Source organism: Chiloscyllium plagiosum, chromosome 21 (genome assembly GCF_004010195.1).
Source record: "Chiloscyllium plagiosum isolate BGI_BamShark_2017 chromosome 21, ASM401019v2, whole genome shotgun sequence".
NCBI lineage: Eukaryota > Metazoa > Chordata > Chondrichthyes > Orectolobiformes > Hemiscylliidae > Chiloscyllium > Chiloscyllium plagiosum.
In genome coordinates this window covers 34,318,509-34,345,808 of record NC_057730.1, presented here as the reverse complement: position 1 = coordinate 34,345,808, position 27,300 = coordinate 34,318,509, and the positions used below count along the sequence as shown (strand labels likewise).

Sequence of the window (27,300 nt, the reverse complement as noted above, 5' to 3'; positions counted from 1 at the left end):
ATCAAGTCAGATTTCATTCTGGGATCTCACTTGTCTGGTAATACTATCAACTATAATCTGAACACTAGTCAATCCTTTCTTCCTGTTTCACTTTCTCTTTCAGGTGTGGCAGTCTCAACAGAAACCTCGCCTCTCCCCCTCCATTGTAGTGTGTAGCCAACTCCTGCATATCATTAAATGCCATTGTTCTGTGCATGCATCTAGATTTGCACATCAGCTTCTCGATCCTACCATTCCTCTCCTCTGCAGTTCACACCCAGTCTAGGTTTCATTTAAATGATTTCTGCCACTTTTTAAATCTTGCACCTTCAGATCCACTGTAGCAGTGTCAAAACTCTTGTTAAAAATTAAACTGATTCTTTCACCTTTTTGCAGCAAAAATTTGTTCCTCCTAAGTCCTTGCAGCTCAGGAGAATTGAACACAAGTTGGAGGCAGTCATGGATGTTGTCGAAAAAGTACCCAAACCTGCACAAGTGTACAACCTACCCAAAAGAATGGAGCAATGAGACCAAGGAGTAATGAACCCATTCTAAATTTTAATGTGTTAATCAGACAGTTAAAAAAAAAAGTGGTATAAAGCATCAATTTAAAAAAATTACAAACCATTTCACAATTGAACAGAAGACTTTCTCTGAAAGTGTACAAATGTCCATTTCTGTCCCTGTTATCTGACTTTTTTCAGTTGTGTCTCAGGGCTTATGATTTCTTTCACATTTCTGAGATATCCTCTATGATAGGTGTTTCCCTGCATGCATTTGTCTGGCCTGCTGTTGTCCATGTGGCACTGGCAACTGTTCTTATGTTTGTACCACTCATTTGAAGTCTGATTGGTCATCAGCAAATAGAAGTGAAATGCAGTATAACCTGCCAGCAGAAAGAAGATGAGGAGTGTGAAGCCCAGCATGAAAAGGATCCGAGGAAAGGTCAGGAACAGTTTCTGCAAAAGAGACAATCTGTTGGTTATCAAGGACGTGGAATCAGAGAAAGCATCAGTAAGCAACAAGACTATCCCATCCTATATGCAGTTTCTTACCCTCAAAATTATCATCACAATTGAAAGTTTTTTAAAAGTTTTTTTGCATGTATATCACACCTTTCATGCCTTCAAGAAAAGCCATATCATTTTGGATTTTTGTGGTTATGATGTAGAAGTTGAGGCAGTCAATTTGCTTACAGCAAAATCCAAACAGTGGTAAAGTAAGATTTGATAATCTGGTCAGGTGAAGTTTTTGGCAGACACCAGGAAAACTCCTATGCTCCGTTTGAATTGTGCTGTGGGTTCATTGATGACCACACCTGTATAGACAGGGCCTTGGTTTAATGCCTTATTAGATCATGCTGCACTGTCTCAGTACAGCAGTGAAGTGTCAATCTAGATTTTGTACTCTTGTTTCTAGAATAAGACTTGAGCCCAAAGACCTTCTGACTCAATACAGTGTTCCAGTGACAGCTTGCTTAACAGAGTGGAACCTGAGCTCAGCACATCTCAGCAATTTTAACCCAAACGGTTATGGATTTTTCACTTGAGGCTTTAACAGATCAGTTCAAAAGTTAATTATTTCACAACTGACACGTGAGTAACACTCAGTGCGGGCAGCTATAAGGAAAGAAAACATAATTAGTAAATAAATTATGCAACAACTGGGCTAGAAAAAGTTTGTAGAATTTTAGAATAAAGGATGATTGAGGAAGATGAAGAATTGCATTGTTTTGAGGCCTAGAAGAGAATTAATTGTTGGGAATTAATCTTAAGAGTATATATTTCAATTACCATGCGCAGGTAACAAAACGATCAGTAAATGTGATTGTGTTGCAAATACTGAAACAAGTGGATCGAACACAAGGATTTGGGTAAGCTGGTGTCAATGTTCTGCATTATTCACAAACTGTTAATTGAGAAATTGGGAGTTTATTAACTATTGTAAAATGATGCTTCACTGTTATTGTTTTATTGTTCAATGTTAAACTTTGAAAACAATTGAGGCCTCTCAAATTGTTCTGCTGATGACAAGAAGGATCAAGTGAAATTATTTGTTAAAGACAAGTTTCTGAAACAAAATAAAATGGGACATTTCGAGTTTGATCCCTGGACGTAAGGGAAAGATGGACCATTATTTTCAAATTATCTCTGACATTTGATTGATATTTTACTTTGTTTAAAGGAAGTTCTACTCCTGCAGGCCAAAATCGGTTTCCTAGTACAGAGGAACCTCGATTATCCGAATATCAATTATCCGAATTTCAGATTATCCAAAGAAGAGCTCAAGGTCCCGATAGAAACATTACATCAATGAGGTGTTTCAACACTGATCGCTCATTTGTTTACAATGATTAACAATGAATTCAGTTTACTGAAATGCAGCTGAGAACAGTGCTGGACATCGATGTCCAGGCACTGTCTCCAAATGGCTGACCTCCTGCCCTCTCTCTCTCTCTCCCCCACACTTTCCCTGGAGTTCTACACAGGAGCGTACCCTAAACCCTGATTCCCCAGATAATCTCTCCAACATTGTCCAGTACAGGGCAAAGGTGGAAACTGTCAAAACATTGCAGGAAAAAGGTGTGTGTGTGTGTGTTCGCTATTTTGAGAGTCGCCCCCCCCCCCCTCCCCAAAGGAAACAGCAATCTTACTGTTGGTGTCCTGTCTGGCTGCCCTGGAGAGGGGGGTGAGGACGGAGATGGGAGCGCATGGGGGCAGGCTTGGGTAGGGGCAAACGGGGGCAGGGGCTTGCGCTCGTTGTGCTGTTGCCTAGTCTCCTGTATAGGGAGCAAACTCAGGAAGTGCTCGCTGTGTCAATTCCATTGAACTGATGGGGGAAGACTTGAGCAATGCTGCAGGTCCCTTACACACAAGTGTGTCTCTGCTCAGAAACAAATCCTGAGACAGAGAGAGTGTGCAAGGCAGGCAGAGCGAGGACAAAGGAAACTTCAGAAAACTCCGAACCCCAGAGGAGAGGCATTGAATTAATTAACTGAATAATCAATTAACCAAGAAAATAGTGCCCGTCGATCTCATTGGGATAATTGAGGTTCCTCTGTATATGGCTTTTTTGCCAATTCTGTGCAGCTAACAATCTTTTTATAGTACAAGGATTCTGGAAGTTCATCCCAACAGCAGTTCAGTTTTGGAAAATCCTGAAAAAAAAAACAGATCCTCTGCAGAATTAAAGAGTTATGAAGAACCCTACCTGGACTATATACAGGATACCGACAGGCACATGTTCACCATCAGCATTCACATACATCACCTGATGCAAGTTGGACAGCAGTGCCACCTGGACAAGGAACCTTACAGTCACCGTTCCCACTGCAGCAGCCATTCCAGACAGCGTCACCAGGTACAACAGGAAGTAACGTATATTTAATGCCCCAATGCAGTTATTCACCCAGACACAATGGTGGTCAAATCGATGGACGCACCGGTTACACACACCTGAGGGAGGAGGAAACCATTACCAGATGACTGTGTGGTCCTTGTACTTCTAATATCCAGCACACGGGAGGAATCAAACCTTCTCTTATTGCAGTTCTGTAAATACCGCTTAAAATAAGGACAATCCGAAGAAGATCTCAAGGTCCCGATAGAAACATTACATCAAAGAGGTGTTTCCAACACTGACCACATTTTTTGTTTACAATGATTAAAAATGAACACAGCTTACTGAAATGCAGCCAAGAACAGTCCTGGACATGGATGGGAGCCCAGGCACTGTCTCCAAATGACTGACCTCCCACCCTCTCTCTCTCTCTCCCCCTACACTCTCCCTGGAGTTTTACACAGGGGTGTACCCTAAACCCCGATTCCCCAGATAATCTCTCCAACATTGTTCAGTGCAGGGCAAAGGTGGAAGTTGTCAAAAGGTTGCAGTAAAAAGTTGTGTGTGTGGCTGTGTGTGCACGGGTGCTATTTTGAGATTTGCCCCACAAAGGCAGCAGCAGTCTTACTGTTGGTGCCCAGTCCCACTCCCCGGGACGGTTGGTTGGAGGATGGGGAGTGGGGATCGATGGGGTCAGGGTAGCCGGGTTGGATGGGAGGCTGAGGGTTAGAGAGTGGGTGGGAGGACACGGGGTAGGGGGATGTGTGTGGAGCGGCCGGGTTGGATGGTGAGTGGGGGGTGGCATTGGACAGGGTTGGGGGGGGGTGAGGGGTATATATGGGGACGGGGACTTGTTCATGATGTGCTGCTGCCTAGTCTCCTGAATGGGGAGTGAATTTAGCAACTGCTCGCTGTGTAAATCCCATTGTACAGATGAGGGGGGTGAAAGGAGGCTTCAGCAGTGGTGCAGGTTCCTTACACACAAGTGTGTGTCTGCTCAGAAACAAACCCTGAGACAGAGAGGGGGAGCAAGGCAGGCAGAGCAAGGAGAAATGAAACTTCATGAAAACTCAGATGAGAGGCATTGAATCAATTGTCTGAACGAAAAAGTGCCCCCCTCGTTCGGATAATCGAGGTTCCGCTGTGAACCATGAGGGATCTGTTTGTTATTATATATATTACGAGACATTAGTAGATCAGTTGCATTTTTTGACTCCTTTGGTTCAAAGGTGCAAAATACAAAAGGCTGTTGTTTTCCCACCACTACACTGACGGCCCTGTCCACTGTGTTCAACCATTTCCAATCTGAAACTAAGCTTTTTAAATATTTGCATGTTTTGTACATTGTTTAAAAAGAGGAATTCCTGCAACTTCACTCAATCTTGTGAATTTTTTTCAATTATCAGTGGCCACGGTTTGTAAATAGTGAGACTGCCGATCCAAACTGTCAGATGTCTCTCACGTTTTTAAGACCTGACTGGCCATGTGTGTTCCTTGGCTAGAGAGCAGAACTCAGCCTGTGGTAGGAGAAAGCAAACAAGACACATGCAAGTACACAGCAAAAATCCGAACTGAACTGTTTTCCCAAAGTGTTGTGAATTTCTTACGGCAGTGCTTTGACCTTGCAGGCTTTGCAAGTTCACACGTAGGGCAGATGTGGGCCTGATGATACAAAATTCCATCATACGTGTACACCTTCAACAGCTGCTTATGGTTTGAAGGAGAAATCGTACCTAAAAGAATCAACCAAAAAATTCAAATTGAGCTCAAAAATTAATGATCAATTGCTCCAGATTTCGTGAATAAATCAAGGCAATTATTGTCACAAATCAAAACTTACTTCTAGTGGAAGGTCAGTGACCTAAACTCGGTTTCTCTTCCCACTCATGCTGCCTAACCTGTTCAGTATTTCCAGGATTTTGTTTTTAATTTCAGACATCCAGCATCAATTTTTACTTTGTTTGACCTAATTTATAATATAATGCCTGTAACTCCCTGACCTTGCCCAGGCTGTTGAGGGTTGCTGTGTGTTCAGAATAACCAGCTGCTCCTTTCTTCAGGGAAGCACGAGGTTGGTGCCTGCTGGCTCCATCTGGCAGCCAGGACGAGATTGGCAATATCAGGTAGCTTTTCTGTAGGAAGTTCCCAGAATCGATCGAGCTCAATGTACAGTCTCTACTCTGGAGAATTTTAAATAAATAGCAAATATAACATTGCAATCATATTTCACTGGAATAAAAGCAATATACTGTAGATGCTGGATATCAGAAACAAACACAGAAAATGATGGAGAAATTCAGCAAGTATGGCAGCAATCCATGGAGAGACTGCAGAGTTTACATCGAGTCTCATATGACTCATCTTCAGAAGGTGATGTTTAATTTGTACATTGTACTCATGTACAATCTAATTGTTTTACAGATACAAAAGGCAGGCAGAGAAAGTGTCTTAAAAGATTCCTATTTCTATAATCCTTTCACATACTGCGACCAATTTAATACTTCTTGGAGTGCAGTTACTTTTATGAGGTTGGTGACATGGCAGCCAATTAACACAGCAAGGTCCCACAAACATGATTGGAATAATGACTAGGAAACTTTCAGTAATGCTGTTTAAAGGATAAACATTGTCCAGGATATGAGGAGAGAATTCCCTTGCTCTTTTTCAAAATAATGTTGTGAGATCCTTTATGTCCAGCTGAGAGGGCATATGGGACTTTGGTCTCATCTGAAAGACGGCACTACTAACCGGGCAGCTGAAATGTCAGCCCAAGTTTCAAATAGAATTTGAACGCACAATCCTTGACTCAGTGGCATGACTGCTACCAACTGAGCCACCGCTGCCAGCGAAAACTAGTCTTGGTTCGCTAAAAAAGGTGACAGTAGATTTACTTGACACATCTGTCTTCCTAGTTGCTTTAACAGTCTCTCTCTTACCAGGGTCTCTGGAGCAGCATAGATAGAAAAAGTACATCTTCCCGAGCAGCAGGATGTAAGGCAGCAACAGGATACTATGTCCAAATCCCAGTTCCGTGCAGTAAGGATACACTTCCCATGAATACTCTCCATACACAGCTACTTCTAAAAGAAGGTGCAAAACCAGGAAAAAGGAGTTCCTGTTAAAAGAAGAAACAAGTGAAATATCAGAGTCTTGATTTGCTTCATTGTGTTACGCAGTTATTCAGGAAGCTCGAGTGGAAAGGAACATCGTTTATTGCTGAACACCAAAACACTCATGGCATGTATAGGTTAGTCCCAGCCCAGGGCAGACAGTTCTGCAGACTCATCCCTCCACGAGCTCTACAAGGAGATTAATTAGTGATTCCCCATGGGCCTTATAGAGGTTATCACAATTCTTCTAAAGCCAAAGGATTCCTGTATTCATAAAGAACTACCAGTTAGAATTCTGCTCAAGGTGATCCTTCTTTTGCATTGTGCAAACCTACTTGTTCAAAACTTCTTGAACTCCTTGTGGACAATTCTATATGCAAACCGATAAAGAGTTTTGACCAGAATTCCAGAAACACAAGTATTTTTGTCAAGGCTTAATGTTTTCAATAAATAGAGATGCCGTGAGGAAAACAAACATTTGACAACAATAGCAAAATTAGAGATTGTGGCAAACTGTGAAGCAAAATGCAGGAACTTTAAGAAAGTGGGTAGCTATGTTGCAAATAAATGAAATAAAGCACATTTTGGAACAGAGTACAATTAGATTTTTCATGTTGAAATTCTCAATGGGATACTAAGTGCAAAGCTACAAAACCAAAATGATATCCTGGCTTGTATAGATAGGTTCCTGAATATAAAATTAAGTGGGTAATGAGGAATGTCTGCATGCATTGGTTAGATCACTGTGGGAATAGTGCACATCAATGAAATAATACTGGAACATGAAAAAGGTGTAACACAGATTAAATGGCATGAAACAATGAGAGAATACAACTAGAATGAGAAGCTTGAAAAATAAACATTTGCATTTATGTAGTGCTTTTCAGATACATTTGACATCTCAAATCACGTTACAATGATGTCACTCCAAAGTACAGAAACAATTAGATTGATAGTTATGTTTCCTACCTATGTACAACAAAGTTGCGCAAATGTTAATTTGATAATGACTAGGTTATTTATATTTAGGATATTGATTAAGGGATAAGTATTGATTTGGTTTGATTTATTACTATCACGTGTACCAAGGTACTATGAAAAGTCTTACATGCTTTACAGGCAGGTCGTACTATACAAATGCATCAGGATAACAGAATAGAGTGTAGGATACAGTGTTACAGCTACTGAGAAGGTGTAGAGAGTTTAACATTAACATTAAAGAGGTCCATTTAAAAGTCTGATACCAGTGGGGAAGAAGCTGTTCTTGAATCTGTTTGGAAGTGTACTCAAACTTCTTTCTCTTCTGCCCAATGGGAGAGGGTGGAAGAAGGTATAACTGGGAGAGAGGGGGCTTTGATTATGTTGGTTGTTTTCCTGATGCCGCGAGAAGTACAGATGAAGTCAACAGCTGGGAGGCTGGTTTACGTGATGAACGCTATGTTCACGACTCTCAATTAGCCAAGCACTGGGGTTAACTTATTTGCTCTTTTTCAAAGTGGTACTATGGAATCTTTACATCCATCAAGCAGGTAGGACTTTGATTTAATGACTTTATCAAAAGATTGTACAGCACTCCCTCAGTGCCACACTGGAGTGTAAGCCATGCTTTTTCACTCAAGCTCCAGTGTGGAATTTGAATTCAATTCTGTGACTTAGAGGTGAGTTCTATCAACCTGCCCACAGTTGGCATTATTCATTGAAGTAGCTCATTGGAAAACTATTCATTAGGTGCGGTGAGTGGAGGATGTGATGAAAATGTATAAAATTCTTAAAATTGACACCCAACTGATTCAACCAACCAGTCATCCATAGCCTCAACTGACTGTAGTACTGCAATAAGCAGACTGTAATTCACTGCCAGCTGTGACCTACTGATCGAGGATAGATACGTGCAGATGATTTCAGAATGTCCTCACTTACCTCTGGTGGACGAACCTATGTAAAGTAAGCTGTACTGCTAACTGTAACCATCGAGGAATCACTGGTCCAATCACCTATTAATGATAGAAAGAAAACAGGCATGAGAAAGAGAGAAGGGACTTGCAGATGATCAGGTCCAGGGATTTGTTGGCCAATTAATTTACATAATACTTTTTCTCTGTGTTTAGTAAGTGTGTTAAGTTCCTCTATCCCTTTTAACTCTGCTTTTCAGAACTTCAACCCTGTGAAGACAGTTATAAAATACTTTTTCAAAGTCTATGATTTATTTGTATTCCACTATTACTACCCCAGTCCATCTTTTGCTCAAATCATTCTTTATTTGTTGAGAGTTACAAAATAATTATTTCACCACTGATTATTGTGAACTAACAAGGAGGGAAAACCCTTGGCTTCACCAATCTATTTGTTACAGATGGATTTGTCCATGACAGCATTCTAGGAATGATCACAGCACAATCCTCATGAAGTCAAAGTTCTGTCTTCACACTGGAGGACATGTTCCTTTGTGTCGTGTAGCAAGAACCTTATGCTAAATGAGATAGCATCAGAAGAATCTAGCTGTTCAAACTATGTATCCCTGAGGCACAGTGGGCCATCAAAAACTGAATTATATTCCACCACAATGTGTAATCTCAAGGCCAGGCTTATTCCTCACTTTACTCTTTTCAGTAAGTCATGTGACTGAGCCACTCCAATGAGAAGTACAGGAAAGCTTCATAGGAGCAGCACTGAGCTTACCATCTAAACCCGTGACCTCTGCTGCCTTGAAGGGCAACAGTAGCAGGTGAACAAAAACAGGAGAGTGTGGAAGTTGTTTTCCAAGGTGATAGACCATCCAGACTTCGAAATATGCTGTCAATCATGGATCATCAATGAGGCAAAATCCTGAGACTCCATACCAACAGAAATATAGGTATGGCTATACTACAAAGACTGCAGCAGTTCAAGACACGGCTTATTACTTTCAAAAGGGCAATCTGGGAAGGCATGAACACATAAAAAAGAAAAACAATATATCCAGTTGGAGTTTTGACCAGATACCAAAATTTTAAGCTGTTTAGAGAGTGAGAATGTGTACAGGATAGAAGGAGGCAGGGAAAGAGTTAAGTTTTGAGTTTTGTGAAAGAGGAGATTCAGCTGAGCATGACTCAGATCAGATAAGAACTTACAGTTAACGATGGGGTGCTGGAGTCAAGGGTAATGGATTAACAAGGTGGAAAAACAGTCAGTATGTCAAGCCATTTAACAATATTGGAAGCATTCAGTATGCAAGGTCAGCTAACAAGGGGGAAAGTATCCATTATATGAATCCAGTTAACAAGGTTAAGAATATTCATTGTATAACAGTAAAGGGCTTGGTCACTGCTATTGATACTCGTTGATTGTAATGGTCACCCAATCAATATGTAAGTTGACTTATCTGGATGCTCCTCCCTATAAAATTAGTATATAGTTCATTGAGAAACTGCTGTTCCAGAGAAGACTGGGAACCCATGACCCTGTGTACATGGGCAATTGTTCTCTCTCTTTCCAGGGCCTGGAATAAAGATGAAGCAGGTAAAACTATATTGTGTCTCTGAGTATTTTGCTTTGACTTAGGGGGAAACAGAATGATAATATTGGTGTGGTCGGCAGGTTCCAAATGAATAGTTACGATTGGACAGTGTCAGCAGCCACGCGGATCATCAGTGACTCTAGATGGATGGGCCCACAAGGTAAGATTTTAAACCTTGGTCCCTCTCGATAATCCTGTGTGCCAGAGATGGTCCCCTCGCTTGATCACTTTCTAATCTATGGATTCCTTGAATGGTCATTCGTTCAATCAAGAGACACAGTTTCGCAAGCGCGCTGGCAGGCAGAAGTTCGAGTCCTCTGCATTGCATTGGGGGGAGGGAGTGTGATTGAGGTTCAAGTCCCTTGGGGTGAGTGTGATTGAGGTTTAAGTCCTCTGCGCCATACTGGACTTCAAATCCCCTGGGGTGGGCGTGATTGTGGTTCGAGTCCCCTGGGTGGGTAATTGACGTTCAAGTCCTGGGCTGCGCTGGGGTTCGAGCTGCCTGTGTTTAAGCAAGGTGCAAGCTCTCTGTGTTTAAGCGAGGTTTGAGCTCTCTGTGTTTGAATGAGGTTCCAGCTCTCTGTGTTTAACTGGGGTTCGGGTTCTCTGTGTTTAAGTTGGATTCGGGTTCTCGGTATTTAATTGGGGTTCGAGCCCCAGTGAGAAGTAAAGTGAGAAAGGGATTAAAGTTCCCTAGTGGCGAAATTTGAGGCTCTGTGAGTCTTTGTCCTGGGGGGAAGAGAGTGGTTTGGATTGCAGCACCATGTGGTCCACTGCGAGGACCTTCTCTTTTTATAAGTGTTACTTCAGTGAGAGGAGGAAAAAAAACCAAGAAACACTGAAATTAAGGTTGTACTAATACTTGGGTTGAAAAAGGAAAGTTTCAATGTAAATTGCGCCATGCTGAGTGTGTTTGATGTTTAAACATTTTGGTTTGTTAAAATATTGGTTCCTTTTAAGTAACTGTTTTGCCTTGTTTGAATCAGGATCTCAATTCAATGTGTTTTGTAGGTTGTGTAGTGGGGCAGATTTTGTTTCTACATTGAAATTGTACAACATTATGTCCTTCTTAAAATTATCAAATGTGTAACCTTAAAACAAATTGATTGAGTGCCTTGAGCTGTGTTTGAAATTCTACAGTACCTGTTTAAAAAGGAACAGTTGGGTCTGTGGTCATGCTTTAACCAGATCAGAGTATTGTATTATAATATCTTTGCTGCTGTATTTTTAATGCAGACTGTTCACAAAAAGAAGAGTGCATTTTGAGTTTAATGTTTTAAGACTTTAGAGAACTTGAAGCTGAGCTGTTTCAATTCTGTTAATTATTGTTAAGACTTCATTGGCCCCTTTCATATTGCAAATTCAAAGAATGTTGATCTGTACCAAAGTTGCCACTGTAATTTCGACTGTTTTATTTGGGAAATTTCATTAGGAGAACATCTTTTAAAATATTCAGCATTTGTTTCCCATGAATGTTTGAGATTTAAATCTGAACTGAAACTGCCTCTTCAATTACTAAAGCACAGGAAATATTTTGTTGTTTTTTTGGCTGTTCTAGATTTTGGAAATATTTTCCCGATAGGTTTCACATTAGCCAAGTATCACTTTGTTAGAGGAAAATAACTTTTGAATAACCTGAATGAGGTGCCCGAGGGTTTGATTTTAGGACCACTGATTGTTGTTTATAATTGACTGAATTGTTTAAGCAGAAACTTTATTGCTGGAACAGCACAGCAGGTCAGGCAGCATCCAGGGAACAGAAGATTCGACGTTTCGGGCACATGCCCTTCTTCAGGAATCTTCTGTTCCCTGGATGCTGCCTGACCTGCTGTGCTGTTCCAGCAATAAAGTTTCAGCTTTGATCTCCAGCATCTGCAGACCTCACTTTCTCCCTGAATTGTTTAAGCAGTACAGTTTAGAAGTTTATGGATTGTATAAAACTTGATAATGTCGTAAATAGTGAACAGAGTAACAGACTTTAAGAATTCAAAGAATGTTGAAATAGGCAGACACAATTTAGTGTAGTTAAATGTGTGACTGTCTTCATACTGATAACCATTTTGGCCCGGACGGAATGAGAGAGGAAATACAAAGATACTTTCAGCAGTTAACATTGTCTCTAGAGTTTCTCCATTCACAGGTAAAGCATGCCTTCAGACCACTGCCCACCCCTCCACAACCTGATCCAATGGATTCAATCAGCTCCCCAGTCATGAGCATGAAGAGTGAAGAAGCTAGCAACAGTGAAGAGGAGGTCCGTACACTTTTTGACAGTGGCCTTCCTATGGACATTAAACCACGTGAGTTTAATCACTTTCAATCATTTAAGGGAAATGATGGTTCACTGATCAAGCAACATCACAACAGCCAGTTGGCTTTGTTACATTTGAACAGCAGAGTGGGAGCAGAATCAACAAAGCATGCTGCATTCACCAAGCCTGCTGCTGTAGCTGCAGTTGTAGCTGCTGCACTGCACACTCAGGTGCGCTGGTATCCTCTATCTGAAACACTTCTGTAAGGTCGGAAGTCTCATCAGTTTTGTGAAGTACTTAACTGCCCTTATCCAAAGAATCATACTTCTCCAAGGAGTGATGCAAGAACAGACTGAATTTTGTTTCCAGGTGGGATTTTACTAAAGGGATTTTGGAGAACTGGCTCGTTTCCACTCGACTTGGAGGGCATGGAGTGGTCACAAAGGACTGTGGCTTAAGAACTTTACTGGTGAACCTTTTTTCGATATAGGAAGATTCTTCAAATTTTAACTACTGTAAAGGATTAGTAATTTTTGTTGTTATAATCATTGTATGTTGTGTGTCAATACCTTGCTTAAATACTGGCTGTCAGTCTTGTGAAAGCTGGTAGTGCCATCTGGGTGGTTATCATGAAATGATAAAAGGAGGGAATGAAAATGTGTATAGGGAGAAGCAGGCAGGGAAAGAGGTTCAGCTGAGCATGACTCAGATCAGGTAAGAACTTACAACTAACTATGGCATGCTGGAGGCAAGGGTATGGGTTAACAAGGTGGAAAAGCAATCATTATGTACAGCCATTTAACAATATTGGAAGCATTCAGTATGCAAGGTCAGCTAACAAGAGGAAAAGTATCCATTGTATGAATCCAGTTAACAAGGTTAAGAACATTTGTCGTACAATTGTAAAGGGCTTGGCCTCTGCTATTAATACTCATTGATTGTAATGGTCACCCAATTAATATGTATGTTGCCTTATCTTGATGCTCCTCCATGTAAAATGACTATATAGTTCAGAGAAAACAGTAAACTCATGTCCCTGTGCACATGGGCGATCATTCTCTCTCCCTCCAGGGCCTGGAATAAAGATGAAGGAGGTAAAACTATACTGTGTCTCTGAGCGTTTTGCTTTGACTGAGGAGGGGAAGCGGGACGATAAGAGCAACATGCAGGAGGCTAAGTAAGGGATCTTCTCATGCAAACCAAGAGAATCAAATTGCTTTAGTTGATTCAGGATCTTATTCCCCAAATATTCACTCTGTGCACAGTCTGTTACAATCAATATTGTAGAATATAAAAGGAAGTCTGAGAGGCTGTGTGCATTCCATTGTCGTAACTCTTTCTGCACAGATTTTGATATGTTTCTGAAATCTTTTCTTTAACTTCACACAATTCTAGAAGATGGACCATAGTATATGGCAATCACTAATAAATCCAATAAGAAATTCAGGAGAAGCTTTATTACTCAGAAGTAGTTAGAATGAGAAACTCACTATTAAATGGAGTTGAGGCAAATAGGATAGATACATCCAGGGGAATCTAGATAAAAACGTCAAGGGAAGAAAGGAATCAAAGCCTATTGAACTCCAATAGCATAATGTGCTGAATGATGAGGCTGTTATGGGGCATTAGGACAGCATTGGCCAGTTGGACTAAATGTCTTGTTTCTTTGCTGCATTATGTTTTACTTATCCTGTTCACCTTTAAATATAGTGATTGCATCAGGCTCCATAATTGGGAGCAGAATCATAAGAATTAAATGGAAGAAATGAATGACAAATACAATAGACAGAAAAAGAAGAGTTACAGGAAAATAAAGTACATCAACACTATCTATACCCAAAAGAAAATCTGCCCACAGGCAAACTGGAGAATGGGATCCAACTGAAAAATAAAACTGCACTCGTTTTACGAAGAATTTCTGCTGTTTGGTCCATAAGCAACAACTGACTGCATCTCACAACAGTTCAGTCTACTACCTACAATCCTATTCAATCTCTATTCACTGTTTCAAGATGTTTATTTCAATTCAGCAAATATTTAGTCACAGCCAAGCAGTCAATTTTATGAATTATGAGCAAACATTATCAACCTGAAATGTTAACTTTATTTCTTTCTCCACAGATGCTGCCAGCCCTGCTAAGTACTTCCAATTCTTATCTTTTTTACTTTCCAGCATAGGTCACTTGATCGTGATCAGTGCCAGGAACCCTTGTTATTTCCCTTTTACCAGTTCTGGAAATGGACAGCCCAGATTTCGCACTTTGGCTCCCGTTGATGAGATCAGCTGGTTCAAAACTGACCTGGAAAGGAAATACATTCCTAATAAGCTGCAGTTACCAGAGTGATGTAGTGCGAGATCCTTGTGAAACATTCCTGACTTTGCCTTGAGAATTTGATGGCAACCACCATGCAGAAGAGACAAACAGCCAAGTAAATGAGAAACAGAATAAGGAAATCCATCTCCGTGCCCAAAATATAACTGTGTCAAGGCCAGGATTTGTTCAGTTCTTGAAAGTCAGCACCTGAGAGACAGAACAAACCAGATCAAAATTGTTGATTTACTGTTGCATTTTATTAGAACCTTCAAAGATTGGGACTGATGATTCACAAGGTGTATTTTCCATTATAAATTAAAAACAGAGACAAGAGAGAGATTAAGTCATGAATAGCTGATCTAGAAACCTGTGCTGGAATTATCATTTCAGTCTATATCATTTGAAATTATCCAATTATCCATCATTAATTTTGTGTTGTTCCAAATTATCAAAACATGGTTTTAGATAAATAATAATACATTCACTTCAACTATCTTTAAGATATTCCATACTGTATGCTCTAGTATAATCAGCTGAAGCATTAAATACAAGGACTGCTAGGAGTTGCATATGTGCAACCATACTGGAGCTTAACCGGTCGCGTTAGCTCGATGGCTTACACACAGAAACTATCAATACATTTCACGTTTCTACAGATAAGCTCGTAGAAAATCATCAGAAGATTTATGTTTGAATAACATGGAGCAAATATCGCATATCCTGGAGAATATATATGTTCATGCAAGTATAGCTAGCTTGGGGATACATTGGCATGGCTAAGCAGTGATTCTACCGGAGATTAAAGAACCAAAACCATTATTTTGAATGCAGAAAATGAGAAATTTTCAGGGCTATTGAGCTGAGGAGCTTTGCTCTACAACTGTCTTTTTATGAATGCTTGTGGTTCACTCGTAGTCAGTCTGGTTTGTGTTACAGGTGTTTGGCTATTCTTCAACAGGCTTTCAAGGTCCTGATGAGTTCTGTGCTGCTTTACAGTGTTTGCTCACTTGCTTCTTGATACTTTTTCAAATGCTGTAGATTTTATTTTTATTAATTAAGTTTCAAAGTAATCAATACCATAATTTCACTAACTTAGTTACTTCCTTAATGTTACAAATGCTATCATCAACAACCTGAGTATTACCATTGACCAGAAACTTAAGGGGACCATCGTATAAACATTCTAGGTATATGATCAGGTCAAGGGTGAAATTCTGTGGCATGTAACTTATCGTGTGTCCACTCCAAAGTGTGTCCACAATCTACAAGATGCACGCCAAGAGTCTGATACTCTACAATTGCCTGGTAAGTGCTGCTCCAACAACACTTAAGAAGCTCAACACCATCTGGGACAAAGCAAGCCTTAAATATTTACTCTTTTCACCACTGACATGTGCAGTAATACGTATCATCTACAGATGCAATGAGCAACTCACCAAAGCTCCTCCAGCAACATCTCCTGACCCGTGAATTCCACCACCTAGACGGACAACGATAGAAAGTGCAAGAGAATACTTTTACCTGGAAGTTTCCTCCCCAATCCCACACTGCCCAGACTTAAAACTACATCTCCTTTGGTTCACCATTGCTGGATGAAAGTTTTGCAACTTCCTTGCTAACAATACTGTGGGTGTATCTATACTGCATACACCACCATGGTTTAAAAAGGCAACTCACGACCACCTTCCAAAGAAGAATTAGGCATAAGCAATGAATGCTTGCTAGTCAGCAAAGCCCACATTTCATTAAAATAAAATCTTGCCCCGCTTCTCACCTGTTGCTTATTTGTCCCTCTGACTCCCATTTTCCTCATCCCCACCTTCTTCCATCCACTTATCTGCAAACTCAAGGTATCCTTGCCCCTCCAGATCTGCATCCTGCCCACTAACTTTCCCTTCACTCACGCAAAAACAAACACAAGGTTAAAAACAAAAGTAGAAATTGCTGGAAAAGCTCAGCAGGTCTGGCAGCCTCTGAGGACAGAAATCAGAGTTAACGTTTTGGCTCAGGTGACCCTTCCTCAGATGATTCTGTGGCTCATTTTTCCCACTCTATGGTGGCCAACCCTGGACTTCAATTCCACTCTCTCACTTTCTTTCCTTACCCTTTCATTTCGTGAGGCACTTGAGATCTGGACTGACCCTCTGAGGTAGTCTCCAAACCATCCTCTGAGGTAGGCAATTCTACTCCATCTCAGCCCATCCGCTGACCGCTCTGCCCACAACCCAACAAATCCAACCCCACACCGTCTCCACCCACTCTCTCCCTCCTATCCCACTCCCTTCCCCCATGTGTCCCTCTTCCCCCATCCCCAGGCGCCATCACTGCCCTGTGCTCCTTACCAACTGAGATTCCTTCACATGTCAATGAATCGGGGTAGGGAGGCCGTACCGGAAATGTGGACGATGTCACTCAAACGGTCTCCATGGTGACCGGCTCAGCCGGCTGATTGGCTGGCCCGCGCGAGCCCGGCGGCGCATGCGCGGTGGTAAACTGGCGCCGGGAGGCGCGCGACTTGGGATGTTGTGAGGAGTGAGAGACAGGCGCCAGCTTTCAGTAAAGTCTGATACACTGACCTGCTGACGTGTTTAAAAGAGAATAGCATGTTCCGCTTTTAATACTAATTTAAACATCACAGAACACCAGGTTATAGCCCAACAGGTTAATTTGGAAGCACTGTACTAGCTTTCGGAGCGCTGCTCCACAGATTTTATTTGTGTTCAACCTTGTCCCACTTTACAATCTTTGTACATCCAAAGAGATTCAAGTGATCGAGCCTCTAATCGTCTAATAATTTTTAAAACCTCAGCTCCCTGCTTATTGATCTCTTTGTTAAAAGAAATTTGTACTCATTCATTGGGGGCTCCTTGCAATTTTATGCCCTGGATTAAATATCCCTTCAGCCTCTGCGTGTTACAAAAAAAACACATCAACCTATCCAATGTTTCTTCATAAGTAAAATTCTTCCTTTGTAGTTCTATTCTTCTAAATCTCCTTTGTACCTTTCCTTATTCAATCATCTTTCCTGCTGAGGCAATGCCATAGATGTAAACCGTATTCTTGTATTAGGATCTCATACAGTCATGCTAAAATGTCCCTGCTTTTGTTTTCTGTCCTTTGGCTAATAAAGAAACCATAAGCCTTATTAAGCATTTTATCTACTTGATCCACTATCTCCAGGCCTCTGTGGTTATACATTCCAAGGTTCCTCTGCATGTCTCTATATCCTTTCATTTATCATGTACCTTCTGTCTTGTGCCCACCAAATGTATAATGTCACATTTCTCTTGACTGTGTTTCCTCTCCGATTTTCTGCCCACCAATTCAGTGATTTCTTCCTGAAACCTACAGCTTTCTCCCTATTGTTATAATTCCCACAGACAATAATTTTTAATAAGATAACTGAATTTCCTACTCAACGAATTGTGCAACAAGGTTTTGTGTTTTAAGATTTTACTGTGACAGTCATCTCCTGACTAAACTAAGTCTGATCATCTACACTGAATTGATTGAGATTTTTGCTGAGCTACAGTGTTAAAAGAACCGATTTGAGATAGCTCAGGGAATCCCTGATGGTCTTGACCTGTAGCCACTCTTGGTTCATCCCAGAGATCATACTCTGTGGTAGTCTGGAATATATATATAGACAATTTAGTTTAAATTATTATCTTTATAGGAAGACAGCTAATGATCCGCATCCATGAACACCAACTAGCCACGAAACGACACGACAGCTATCCTTAGTAGCCACACATGCAACATGAATTCGACTGGGACAACACTACTATTATAAGACAAGCCAAACAGAGAACAGCCAGGGAATTCCTAGAGGCATGGCACTCATCCACAGATTCAATCAATAAGCACATCGACCTGGACCCAATATACCGACCACTGCAGCGGACAGCTGGAACAGACAACCGGAAGCGGCAGATTCAAACCACTACAAATGCCGGAGGAAAGATCACAGAAGCGCTTCACAGGAGGCTCCCAAGCACTGAGGATGTCACCTAGACAGGGGATGAAACGTCTGCAACACAAATTCCCAGCTCGGCGAACAGAACCAACATCTTTATTTACCGTTGGCACCAATGTTACACTATAACATAAATACCTGCAAGCCAGACTTGAACTAAGGTTCTAAAACCTTGAGCAGAGTAGCAGAGTAGATCTTACCCCTAAGATCTCTGTCAGGCTATCCCCTTATTGTTGCAAACAAGCTATCTTTATACAGAAATTGGTACTAAAATTACAAAAACGCCACATGTCCTTAATCAGATAAGCAGCAATAAAATGGCAAAAGTTTGCAGAGGAAGAGAAACTCATTGACAGGTCTGAGTATAGATTAGATTACTTAGTGTGGAAACAGGTCCTTCGGCCCAACAAGTCCACACCGACCCGTAACCCACCCATACCCCTTCACCTAACATACACAGGCCCTTCGGCCCAGCAAGTTCACACCGACCCGCAACCCACCCATACCCCTTCACCTAACACTACAGGCAATTTAGCATGGCCAATTCACCTGACCTGCACATCTTTGGACTGTGGGAGTAAACCAGAGCACCCGGAGGAAACCCACGCAGACACAGGGAGAATGTGCAAACTCCACACAGTCAGTCACCTGAGGTGGGAATTGAACCCTGGTGCTGTGAGGCAGCAATGCTAGCCACCGTGTCATCATATGCTTGACTAATTAAGCTACATACACATCAAAGTGGGAAACCTTGATCCAGCAATGCCCCAAACGGCCAATTGCTTTGGCTACATAACCTTGCCTTTTAACAGTACATCATAACGAGGAATTAGTCTAAACTAAACACCATGAGGTAACTTGCTCAGACATCATGTCTAGTATCATTGTCCTACAAAATGGCTTTTTCTTTTAAAATTATTTTAGATTCCCAGAATGAAAACATTCAATTCATGACAAGCCAGTGTTCACTTAAATCAGACCATAAGGATTAATCTTTCCTTCTTTCTCTCTCTATCTCTCTCTCTCTCTCTCTCTGTCCCTTGAACCCTTCAGCCAGTGAATGTAATTTACAAAAGAATGTTTTCTCTTTCTCATTCACACATGAACATCTTCAAACTTTCAGCCTTCCTGTTTTCCTAGCCTGTAAGGGTAATGAGACATTTACTTCTCGGAGCAGTCAAGATGAGAGAGCTGAGCTTCATAAATTCAAATCTGCTCAGTGTGGTATACATGCAAATGTATCAGGTTTGTTCTATTACATGCATATTCCACTCAGCTTATTAAATTACAAAGTTTTTTTTTCCTATTGGGTATGAGTTTTGTTAAGAGTCTTTGATATAAACCAGCAATTTAGTTATGGGACACCCTAATGTGAAATATGTGTGCCTCCAGCCTCTGGCGTGAGAAGGAAGTACTGCCACACATTACACAAATGAACAAATGTTATTCCCGGAAATACATCCAGAGAAGTTATTTGTGTTAAACTGAGAAATAAGAAATGGATGATCATCTCATTGGGATTGTATTATAGACACCCTAATAGTCAGAGGGAAATTGAGAAACACATTTGTAAGGAGATCTCAGTTATCTGTAAGAATAATAGGGTGGTTATGGTTGCGGATTTTAACTTTCCAAACATAGACTGGGACTGCCATAGTGTTAAAGGTTCAGATGGAGAGGAATTTTCTGATTCAATATGTGGAAATAAGGCAGGGCAGGTGACTGAGGTGTCAGTTGGGGAGCACTTTGGGGCCAGTGACCTTAATTTTATTAGTTTTAAAATAGTGATGGAAAAGGATGGACCAGATCTAAAAGTTAAAGTTCTAAATTGCAGGAAGGCTAATTTTGACAATATTAGGCAAGAACTTTCAAAAATTGATTGGGGGCAGATGTTTGCAGGTAAAGGGATGGCTGGAAAATGGGAAGCCTTCAGAAATTAGATAACGAGAGTCCAGAGACAGTATATTCCTGTTAGGATGAAAGGAAAGGCTGGTAGGTGTAAGGAATGCTGGTTAAGAAAAAGAAGGAAGCATATGTCAAGTACAGACAAGATAGATCGAATGAATCCTTAGAAGAGTAAAAAGGCAGTAAGAGTATACTTAAGAGGGAAATCAGGAAGGCAAAAAGGGCCCATGAGATAGCTTTTGCAAATAGAGTTCAGGAGAATCCAAATGGTTTTTAGAAATATGTTAAGGGTAACTAGGGTGAGAATAGGATCGCTCAAAAATCTGCAAGATAGCCTTTGTGTAGAGTCACAGGAGATGGGGGAGATACTAAACAAGTATTTTGCATCTGTGTTTACTGTGGAAAAGGACATGGAAGATATAGAATGTAGGGAAATAGATGGTGACATCTTTAAAAAAATGTCCATGTTACAGAGGAGAAAGTGCTGGATGTCTTGAAACACATAGATGTGAATAAATCCCCAGGACCTGATCAGGTGGACCCTAGAACTCTGTGGGAAACTAGAGAAGTGATTGCTGGGCTCCTTGTTGAGATATTTGTATCATCGATAGTCACAGGTGAGGTGTTGGAAGACTGAAGGTTGGCTATCGTTGTGCCACTGTTATAGAAGGATGGTAAGGGCAAATCAGGGAACTATAGACTAGTGAGCCTGACCTCAGTGGTGGACAAGTTGTTGGAGGGATTCCTGAGGGACAGGATGTACATGTATTCGGAAAGGCAAGGACTGATTAGGCATAGTCAACATGGCTTTGTGCGAGGGAAATCATGTCTCAAAAACTTGATTGAGTTTTTTGAAGAAGTAACAAACGGATTGATGAGGGCAGAGCGATGGACATGATCTATATGGATTTCAGTAAGGTGTTCGACAAGGTTCCCCATGGGAGACTGGTGAGCAAAGTTAGAACTCATGGAATACAGGGAGAACAAGCCATTTGGATACAGAACTGGCTCAAAGGTAGAAGACAGAGGGTGGTGGTGGAGGATTGTGTTTCAGACTGGAGGCCTGTGACCAGTGGAGTGCCACAAGGATCGGTGCTGGGTCCACTATTTTTCATCATTTATGTAAATGATTTAAATGTGAGCATAAGAGGTATGGTTAGTAAGTTTGCAAATGACACCAAAATTGGAGGTGTAGAATGTTACCTCAGATTACAACAGGATCTAGATCAAATGGGCCAATGAGTTGAGAAATGGTAGATGGAGTTTAATTTAGATAAATGTGAGATGCTGCATTTTGGGAAAGCAAATCTTAGCAGGATTTATACACTTAATATTAAGGTCCTAGGGAATGTTGCTGAACAAAGAGACCTTGGATGCAGGTTCATAGTGCCTTGAAAGTGGAGTCACAGGTAGATAGGATAGTGAAGAAAGTGTTTGGTATGCTTTCCTTTATTGGTCAGAGTATTGAGTACAGGAGTTGCGGCTGTACAGGCCATTGGTTAGGCCACTGTTGGAATATTGTGTGCAATTCTGGTCTCCTTCCTATCGGAAGAATGTTCTGAAACCTGAAAGGGTTCAGAAAAGATTTACAAGGATTTTGCCAGGCTTGGAGGACTCGAGCTATAGGGAGAGGTTGAATAGGCTAGGGCTGTTTTCCCTGGAGCATCGGAGGCTGAGGGGTGACCTTATAGAGGTTTATAAAATCATGAGGGGCATGGATAGATAAATAGACAAAATCTCTTCCCCGGGGTGGGGGAGTCCAGAACTAGAGGGCATAGGTTTAGGGTGAGAGGGGAAAGATATAACCTTTTCACTCAGAGGGTGGTACATGTATGGAATGAGCTGCCAGAGGAAGTGGTGGAGGCTGGTACAATTGCAACATTTAAAAGGCATTTGGATGGGTATATGAATAGAAATGGTTTGGAGGGATATGGGCTGGGTGCTGGCAGGTGGGACTCGATTGGCATTGGGATATCTGGTCGGCATGGACGAGTTGGACTGAAGGATCTGTTTCCGTGCTGGACAACTCTATGACCTTATTTACACCAATCCATTGACACTAAGAACAGATGTCCCCAATTTTCTGAACAATCACTTTCCCGCACTCTCTGCAGCAAATGTGTCACATCTAAGGCTACACGCTTTCTCATTCCCTCCTTTTGTCATTTCATGATAACAATACCACGTATACAATTACAATTGATCCATTCAGTCCATTTGTATTTTCAACAAGTTGAGCACCTCTTCTGGTGAGTTGTCGTTCAGAGGAGCAGAGTCGGAAAGATACCTGATTTCAGCATAAAAGTTTGGACATGGAGATACAGGAATGAACAAAGCTCGATTAACAAGCTTCTTCTTTGGCTTAGGCAAAAAACAATGCATGTCCATTTCATGCATAAGCGGACACCCATGTATATTCCTAGGATGAGAACAAGAATTATCAGTACGCCCCACATGAATCATCTGCACAGTGACCATAGCCAGCGGGTAAGACTCCATCCACATGAGTCGGATGATGGTGGGGCAGGTATCTTCCCTGCGTCTTGACACGTTTTGTTGACGACATCTGTGTCATATGCAATGTCTTTGAGAAGTTGTCTGTGTAGGTGCAATGTTGTGGGCAAATGAAAGAACAAGTGCCTCCTTCTTTAGCAAGGAGGAAATCTAGCATTAATTGATCCTGAAGCGTCATCACCCAGATCTCCTGTAATTTTTTATTCATTAGTTTCAACGCGTGGGAAGCTGAGTTGGCAAGTTTCTCAATGTCGTACGCAGGGTCACCTCTCTGATCTAGGGCCATCTCAACACCCCAACCAGCAATAAGGCCTCCCATCAACCTAGACCACCAGGTTTGTTAATGGAAGAAATCATGCAAGTCTTGTTCTTCCTCTAATTTTTGTCCCGTAGCGATTCACATATTGGTGAGCTTTCCATTCATCATCTGCCTTAGGTATTTTATGGTGGAGAGTAAAAAGTGGTAAGGTGTGCATTAAAGCACAACGTGCATCCCAGTGATTGGGTAAATATGGGTAGGCCTTGTTTTCACATAGCCAATGAAGGCTAAACGGAGTTCCAAGGGCACACTTCTGTGAGTGAATGACGAGTCCACTCAGAGTGAAGGCTGAATCTTGTAAACAGTGGGTGTTATCAAAAGTTCAGTTATCCAAGTGTATTACCGGATGGAGAGTAAAGGCTTGACAGTGTCTTTTATAACATTTTTACACAGTACTTGCTTCACTTGCCCCATGTCGTGAGTACCAGAAGTTCTTTCAATGCACCATTCAAACAGTGGAACAATGTTAATGTTGAATCCTTTAGGTTTGTTAGTGCACGTTACACAGAGACGCGCTTCTTCTACTGAATGTGTTTGGTCATTGTAGGTGAGGGCTTGCGTAAGTGTATTGTACATTGTACATCAGAATGATGGAAGAGTGACCAGACAACACATGGATCGGGATGTTTAGCTTGAATAAAGAAACCATTGGCAACCGCAGGTTGATTAGGGGTGCATCGTACTTTTGGTCTTTCTTCACTTTTCCAGCTTGTCTTGTTAACTACAATAGCTACTGATTGCAGAAGCTGTATAAAGGTATTTTGGGCCAGTAGCAGTAGGTCAGATAGGAGAAGGTTCCATTGAGAAGGTATGGGTTGACAGTCTCAGAACAATAGATGCCTTAGGGTTCTGTGATTTCAGTACTTTGTGTTCAATATTGCAATTCGTATGGTTCCTTTTGGAGAGGATCAGACAAACATTTCAAAGTAACAATTTTCGGCTGATGGAGTGGATGAAGTTATGGAATCATGCCATCTCATGACAACTGGCATAGATGTGTTGTGAGGGTGACAATAATGTCGAAAGTGAGGTTCGGATGTGCAATGTGAATAGCTTAAACAGGTTTCAGCTGGGCAGCCTCATTCATAGCTTCTAACAGTATTGGTACAAGTTTCATGGAGCTGACAATGCTATCTTCAGGGGGAACAGTGGGGAAAATAATACATTCATCGGCATCAGAGCATCCCGAAGCACCAGTGCCATTGCCAGTGTAGCCGTGATTATATATAGGATAAATAGACAAAGTCTTTTCCTGGGTTGGGGGAGTCCAGAACTAGAGGGGTTTAGGGTGAGAGATAGAAAAGGGACTTAAGGGGCAACTTTTTCACACAGAGGGTGGTACATGTATAGAATGAGCTGCCAGAGGAAGTGGTGTACGATTGCAACATTTAAAAGGCATTTGGATGGATACATGAATAGGAAGGGTTTGGAGGGATATAGGCCGGATGCTGGCAGATGGGACTAAATTGGGTTGGGATATCTGGTTGGCATGGACGGGTTGTTTCCATGTTGTACATCTCTATGACTCTATAAGTGGCAACAGGGTGACAAGTGGGATACGTAAGTGTTTTCACGGTATCAAGAGTAGTGTTCGGAATCACAATAGGGGTAGTAAAATGTGTAGTGGTTAGCAGAGTGAATGTTGTTAATTTCTGCTGATTCGTGGTCATCGGGAATGTCTAGTCATGAGTGGTAGTAACGACGTCAGTGATAGTGATGATGGCAGGTGATGAAATGGTTGTCGGTGTAGGGGGAAGAGTCATTGATGGGCATCTAATGGGCTCATTGGTTTGGCATGTGGCATCCTCTGAAGTATCATTTAGATTGAAAAAAAAATTCCTATGACATTGTTCACACCAACAAATGTACATTCTATCTTAGTCTCTTCTCCATTTGATTCATTAGCATTGACACAAATTCTGTTCATACCGTCGTATTTGAGGTTTAGGTTGGAAATATTACAAGTGGGCAGATTGCATCTGGGTGCATGTACTTGGGTTGGGTTTTCATCGGATGATTGCACTCGTACTAATACTAGGATTGTGAGGGTGATACAAACTTGCAATGTCCTTTGTAGACCTACACTGAACATCCTTCTACTTTTCCTGCAGTTTCAGTTATCAGAAGATCTTGATTAGATTACTTTCAGTGTGGAAACAGGCCCTTCGGCCCAACAAGTCCACACCGACCCGCCGAAGCGTAACCCACCCAGACCTATTCTCCTACATTTACCCCTTCACCTAACACTACGGGCAATTTAGCATGGCCAATTCACCTAACCTGCACATTTTTGGATTGTGGGAGGAAACCGGAGCACCCGGAGGAAACCCACGCAGACACAGGGAGAATGTGCAAACTCCACACAGAGAGTTGCCTGAGGCGGGAATTGAACCCCGGTTGCTGGCACTATGTGGCGATCTTGATAAGGACCTTTCTAACGTGGACCTGATTTTTCTCGATAAAAGTCTTTCAATAATACATAGTCACCAGGGTTAATGTCTTTAAATGTTTGAGCTCTTTCTTCTTCCTTCCTTGGTACCCGATGATGATAAGACTGTTGATGGTAAGACTACAATGCTTTGGTTAGCTTAATCAGGTATCTGTGCGTTTCTTCTGACATGACATGCACATCAGCAGGATGTTGGGCCATCAACGGTGCAGACCAGGGAGTCCTAAGGGGTTTTCCATATACTAGTTCAGCCGCCAAGAGTCCCATATTTTTCTGGATCATGATTCTCATATTAAAAAGGCAATTGGGAGTACTTGCAGCCAATTAAGGCCCTTTCCCTCTACCAACTTGTTTAGCTGGCTTTTTAAAGTGCCATTGGCTCTTTCTACAATTCCTGCTGCTTGGGAACGGTTGGCACAATGGAATCTCTGATTCATATTCAGACTCTTACATAGTCCCTTGTTTAGCTCCGAACAGAAGTGGGGGCCATTATTGGAAGAGACCATTACTGGTTTAGTTTGATTTAGGTATGATTTCCCTTAGTAGAATTTTACAGGTAGTTTTTGCTGCGCAGTCAGTATAGGAATAAGCTTCAATCCATCTATTAAAGACATAAATTATCACTAAGCAATACTTATAACAATGACATCTGAGTAATTCTATAAAATCTAACCGGATAGTATCAAAAGGTGCACTTGGCAAGGGTGTTTCCCCCTTTACCCCTTTACCAGCAGTATGTTTTTGACAAATTAGATAATTTGCAGTTGCTTGTTTTGCTTTTTCTTGCAGATGGGGATTCTACCAAGTTTGGAGAATTCTGTCCACCATTCCCTCCTTACCTACATACGTATGCATATGAACATAATCAGCTAGAAAAGGCAAAAATTAATCAGGCAGACACGTCACTCCTATCAGCATAACCTAAAGTTCAGTATAACTATTTACATAACAACCAAGGTTCATCCATCTTTGTTTTGCCAAATCAGAGGCATGCCCCGATTCTTCTGTATTTGCGCTAGGTCAGGCATGGTTGGCGTATCAGAAGAAGAAAAAGAAGAATCTTCCTTTCGTTTCCTGTTCGTCATTTGAGTGACCATATCTCTTTGTTCAAAAGCTGCCTTCTTAGCAGCCACATCAGCGGTATGGTTGCATGTAGTGACATCAGAAGCATTAGAGGAGTGAGCGGAACATTTGATTGTTGCCAATTGAGAGGGAAGTTGAATAGCGTGGAGGAGGTTAGCAACGTAGGCAGCATTGAGAATAGGGGTACCTGACGAGGTAAGAAAGCTGCGCTGCTGCCAGAGTTGACCAAAATCATGGGCACATCCAAAGGTTTAGCAGGAGTCAGTTTCGATATTAGCTGACTTCCCTTCAGCAAGTATGCAGGCATGGGTAAGAGCAAGAAGCTTGGCTTGTTGGGCAGGACAGGGTGGATCGATGGAATAAGCTTCTATTGTTTGAGACAAAATGACAATCGCATATCTTGACATGTTTGCCCTCTGGAGAGATAGAAGAAGAGCCATCAACAAAATGTGTAAAATCTGGGTGAGCAAGAGCCTGATCCGTAAGATCATAATGTGGCCTAGTAACAAGGTCATTTATAGCAACACTGTCATGGGGAGGATCGAGCAATTCAAGAGTTTCCT

The 27,300-nt window shown here is 41.5% G+C and overlaps 1 protein-coding gene across 3 annotated transcripts; it reads right to left on the bottom strand.

Moving 5' to 3' along the window:
- Window positions 1-523: 523 nt before the first annotated feature.
- On the bottom strand, window positions 524-16,901 carry zdhhc4 (zinc finger DHHC-type palmitoyltransferase 4). Of its 3 annotated transcripts, none has more exons than XM_043711736.1 (8): window positions 16,834-16,901; window positions 15,928-15,971; window positions 14,514-14,698; window positions 8,349-8,422; window positions 6,255-6,433; window positions 4,926-5,051; window positions 3,190-3,434; window positions 524-938 (listed from the first exon to the last, which is right to left on the bottom strand). In XM_043711736.1, exons 3-8 carry the CDS (start codon window positions 14,634-14,636, stop codon window positions 666-668), a joined length of 1,020 nt encoding a protein of 339 aa, XP_043567671.1. In that variant the 5' UTR covers window positions 14,637-14,698; window positions 15,928-15,971; window positions 16,834-16,901; the 3' UTR covers window positions 524-665. The 3 variants fall into 3 exon arrangements, with proteins under 3 accessions (XP_043567671.1, XP_043567673.1, XP_043567672.1); XM_043711738.1 differs by having other exon boundaries at window positions 3,250-3,434; XM_043711737.1 differs by lacking the exon at window positions 16,834-16,901 and adding an exon at window positions 16,596-16,635.
- Between the last annotated feature and the right edge of the window lie 10,399 nt (window positions 16,902-27,300).

Excerpts from the sequence above, each read along its gene's own strand:
- zdhhc4 (XM_043711736.1), bottom strand. The coding sequence starts at position 14,636 with ATGGATTTCCTTATTCTGTTTCTCATTTACTTGGCTGTTTGTCTCTTC. Across the intron at positions 5,052-6,254 it reads ATGCTGCTCCAGAGACCCTG|GTACGATTTCTCCTTCAAAC; the intron begins GTAAGAGAGAGA and ends TGATTCTTTTAG. Across the intron at positions 3,435-4,925 it reads TGCAAGGTCAAAGCACTGCC|GTGTGTGTAACCGGTGCGTC; the intron begins GTAAGAAATTCA and ends CTCCTCCCTCAG.